The following is a 4693-nucleotide window of genomic DNA, read 5'->3' as shown; positions in this document are numbered from 1 at the left end:
GATAATAGCATTGGATTAATGGCTCATTCCATTTAATACTCGCATACAAATAAAATAAAGAATAAAAAATTGAAGTACTTGTCCATTTTAATATTTTAATTAATTAAGAACGTTTTTCCTATGTATTGATGGTAAAATTAAGATTTAAGACATACTTTCCATAGTATATTTATAGGGATTCGCATTGGTTTTTCAGCTTATGTTCATTCTTAACTATTAACAATACACATACCTTAAATACGCCGCTTAAATGTGACGTGAAAATGCATAAATAAACACCCTTTTCCTGTATGTTTAGTAAAGGCACAGATAATATAATATCTTGTATTATACTGTAAAGGACTACAAAACTTTACTGCGCATTCAATTAATAGACAAGTTTGATCGGTTTTTGTCTTATTCTACAACTGCGTTACGAAGGGTCATTTGACGGCAATTATTAAGACTTAACAAAATTCATAGACCAAGTATGGAGTCACAAGTTCAACATCGAAACGAATAGTTATATCAGAAATAAATAATAATTAGCTCTATATATGTTATTTTGTTCAATAACTTCAGTCATCATTGTATATTATTTGTTTCTTTTCAGATAACCGAAACCTATGCTTTTCTACCTCGGGAAGCAGTGACAAGATTTTTAACTGGGTGTGCAGAATGCGCGCGGCGTCCACGCAGTGCCTCCCCTCCTCCTCTGCCCACTCCCTCTCCCTCTCCAACCAGACATCCTACTTACCTGCCGTTTTTACCTCACTGCCCACCAGACTATGCTAGAAATTGGGAGTCAGAAATTGACGCCACACAAAACTACTTCGAACCTAAATACGATTATACTGACCTCCAGCCGTTGAAAAAGGTCGATAGTCCAAAACCGACTGATGTGGATGACCAAGAACCAACGTACATTGAACTGACTTCGAAGAAGATAAACGGCTTCAACGCTGCATCTCTATTCGATAGAAGCTCAGTGGAACCCTTTAGAGAGGCTGAGCCTCTGCAAACTGACCCAGAAATTGACAAAGATGACAGCCTGATCGACGTTGAAGATGTCAAGTCTGACAGTCCACCTCCACTTCAGACAGAAGAGTGTAAAAAAGAAGAATCTAGGAGTGATAGTACCAGGGCGGCAGATAACGAAGGCGATAGAGCGGAAGTTAAGAAGAAATATAATCCGTTGGACGTTGCGAATTTAACTTCTAAAGACCCACCTAAACCGCGTTCGCCGCCTAGAAAAAAGCTATTGCCGTCTTCGTCAGAAAGTTCTAGTACCTTCGGTAGATTTCCGAAGCCCTGGAGGCCAGATGGAGGACTGTATTACAGCGATGACATCGACTATAGCGTACCGATAACTACAGCTTATCTGAAACACATGAAAAATATGGCGATTCAGGAGCGACTAGATGGTGAAAATAAGGTAAGCCTAAATTAAATATTTGTACGTTTTTGGTTAACGAAAACATTTACGTTACAAAATTGTTCTAACAGTTGAACCGCGAAATTTATTTTTCGCCGTGATTTTAGGAGAATTCATCCCTAGATTAAAGTTTGAATATTCCACGCCACAAACACGCCTTTGATATTACGTTATTTAATAACATTTGTTATTATTATCATAACTGTGAATCTATTACAATCAATACAATCGTTTTCAGTACCTTTGTAGAAGAAAAGAAATAGAATTTCTTTTTTTTTCTTACCTACGTACAAAAGATATGTTTTTTTTTAACATAGCTTTTCTTTAACCAAACAATGTTGAATCCAATGAAACACTAATATTCGAATGTAGTCGTATAACTTAAGTCCCATCGTGCACTGCAATATTTCTCTGTATACCTACATTTGACATGCGAGATTTTTTTGTATAATTAAAAAACTAGGTTAACCTTACAAACTTTAAAATTATTCATAGCAAGTTTAAAGAAATTAATGAACTCGCCCATAAGTAGAGAAAGAACAAAAAGAAAAAAACATCTTTTTTCTTTTAAAGAAAAATGCCTTACTGACTGACTGATAGATCAACGCACGGGTAGACCTTAAAAATAAACGGTTACTTTTATTATTTATTAAAACGTATTTGTGTATTATTAAATATTACTTTAACAATTTAAACAAGGGTTACATTTACTCTATTTATACATGTATGAGTATATGGGTCACGCAGCGCGCATCACAGCTTAAAATTTTTTAACAATTTTATGACAATTACGAAACATACTAATCCATCGTTACCGAATACTTCCTAATAACAAAGCATATCATATATATTACAATGACAGGATAGGTTGATAGGCAACCGTGGACCGCCGGCGGGGGTACAAGCGACCGATTGATTCAGAATTCAGACGAATGGCTCACACAAAGGGACGTTACGCTATAATCGGGCGCCACATCTTTTCTAACTCATTTTTCTCGCTTGGGGCGAGGTGGTGGGTGGGACTCATCAGCCGGGGGGCGTCACGGTATTAGACAAGACACAAAAACGATGCCCAATGGAAAAGTGAGCAAGTACATTTTCTGATGTCGGTTTTTTGTTGGTCGCCTTACGAGCGTGCTACGCTGAGAGGGTTTTGATATTTGCGGAGATCTATTTTGCGGTTATTGGGAGTGATAGCATTTTTCTACTAAAGTGTGAAAGATACTTCGATTTACTATTGTGCGTATCATAATGTTTTACATCGCGTCGTTGAAGTTCGATTAATAAATAGAAACGGACGTAAACGAAGAGGGACGTGTGTTAATAATGCTCGAGGATGCGTTAACTGAAGCAAGATAAAATTTATTAATAAATATTGCGTATGTGCAATGCTTTTACATACAAATTAGATTTTTACATAGCAATTAACTCTCAAACAAAACCAACCCCGTAAGTTTCATTATAACAGTGCCATGATAGGCGCGTCATAAACGCTACATTAATCACATAAAACCCTAATATCCGCAGAAGTTTCGTTTGGACCTTTTCCATGCGGCCCGGGGTGGGTCAGTTTTACCGTTAGAGGGTCTCTACGACCTCCGAAAGTGCCTCTCCCCCTCGGAGCGACTTGTAAGATTGATTGGGGCTCCTTCAGTCCATTGCCGACCCCCTTAGCGAGGGATATTCGACCCTACCTCCCTTTTTTCTCGGATACTGAAGTATGGAGCTATGTTTGCTGGAAGCGCTTTGTGTTTCTTAGAAATGATAAGCTTGGACATTCTCAATGGTTTTGTTACATTTTTATGATGCTGAAATATTTTGTTTACTTTTTTATGTTGAACAAACAAGTTTTGAATCTTAAATCGACAATTTGTAAGTATTCTCATGAATTTTACTTAACGTTTGTAATTTATTTTCTTAACGTTAAAGGATAATATGGCCTCTCAATAATTTTATTAGCTTGATATAGTATTAATTTGTGATGATTACTTCGTTTTATTTGAAAAGGTACAGTCGTAGCCGAAACTTATTAGAACAAATAATTATAATTTTTTCAAACATAACACACTAGGATTTTTTATGAGGAATTTATATTCAAAATATAAAACATATGTCACGCTGTAGTTCATAACGCCCCATGAAGTTAATGTCCTAAATGTTTGTTCGTATGTTGTTGTTGATGTTATTTCAAATGCTATCTCTTCCACACACAATACATCAACGACCACCCCAAGAGGGGCTGTTAATAACACAACAGACTATTTTATTCGTCCGCCGCCACTTGCGGTCCGTGAGACTGCTTTGATGTCAGAGATTAGAAGTTTGTTTAGTTTGGGCACAGTGTGTTATTGTATGATATATACATATATAATATATGTGCTATGTAATTCGTCACTGACCATCTTCAATGCGTTACGCCACATTTCCGCCGGTTGGTTAAGCTATCCTACTAATATTATAAATATTTCACGCAAAGACTACTGAACCGATTGCAAAGAAATTTGGTACGTAGACAGGTGGACAACTGGAATAACATACATAATATAGATTATTAAACAAATGCATTACTGATCCACTTCTTGACTCAGATACAAATTGAATACTTGCTGTTTCCTTTAAAAGAGCATAAGAAAAGAACATTAATATGATATACAAATAAATACTTGGTTAAGCATTTTTCTCTGAAAAAAAAAATTAAATACTAAATTATGTCCAAAACAGCAGGCGAAAGTTATAGTTGATGCATGAGCAATAAATCAGGCATGTCCTTGAAATATAATCATATTTTGTTCCCAACGATCGATGGGGACCAAGGGGTCCGATCGACCCCTCAGCGACAAGTAGGGTTGGATGTCACGACAATATCAGTGCGAGTAATTTGTATAATCTACGGAAAATTGTAATTGGAGATAATGATGTGGCATCAATTGTATTATATTATGAAAGTTTGATTCATTTATGTTCTGCGAACCACAATTGAAAACGCCTATAGATGAGAATTTGATAGAAAAGAAAAAAAAACGTCACGAGGCGGTATTCAAAATGGTTTCTATTCTTTCAAAATTACTCATTTAAAAAGCATTTCAATGCTATAACTGAAAATTGGATGCCTATGTAATAAAAATAAACGTACACTAATTATAATATGCATCAGAACACACTAGCTAAACCATAAGTATAGCTTAAGTATATTCAAGTCTAGGTAAGTATATCTCCAGGGATTACTTAGTCTCGTGCGTGCCAAATCCAGCCAGAAAATAAAGTAAACCCTTTAGCCAC

The 4693-nt window shown here is 36.0% G+C and overlaps 1 protein-coding gene across 1 annotated transcript in view; it reads left to right on the top strand.

The window, feature by feature from the left end:
• LOC119837201 overlaps positions 1 to 1429 on the top strand; it is a 51843-nt gene extending 50414 nt beyond the window's left edge. Inside the window, exon 5 of the mRNA XM_038362727.1 lies at positions 593 to 1429. Within this exon, the coding sequence (XP_038218655.1) occupies positions 593 to 1429 (837 nt within the window). The remainder of the gene's footprint in view (positions 1 to 592) is intronic.
• Positions 1430 to 4693: the final 3264 nt, after the last annotated feature.

This window comes from Zerene cesonia, chromosome 26 (genome assembly GCF_012273895.1).
Source record: "Zerene cesonia ecotype Mississippi chromosome 26, Zerene_cesonia_1.1, whole genome shotgun sequence".
NCBI lineage: Eukaryota > Metazoa > Arthropoda > Insecta > Lepidoptera > Pieridae > Zerene > Zerene cesonia.
The sequence above is the reverse complement of the archived record's forward strand: the minus strand, read 5'-3'. Positions and strand labels throughout refer to the sequence as shown.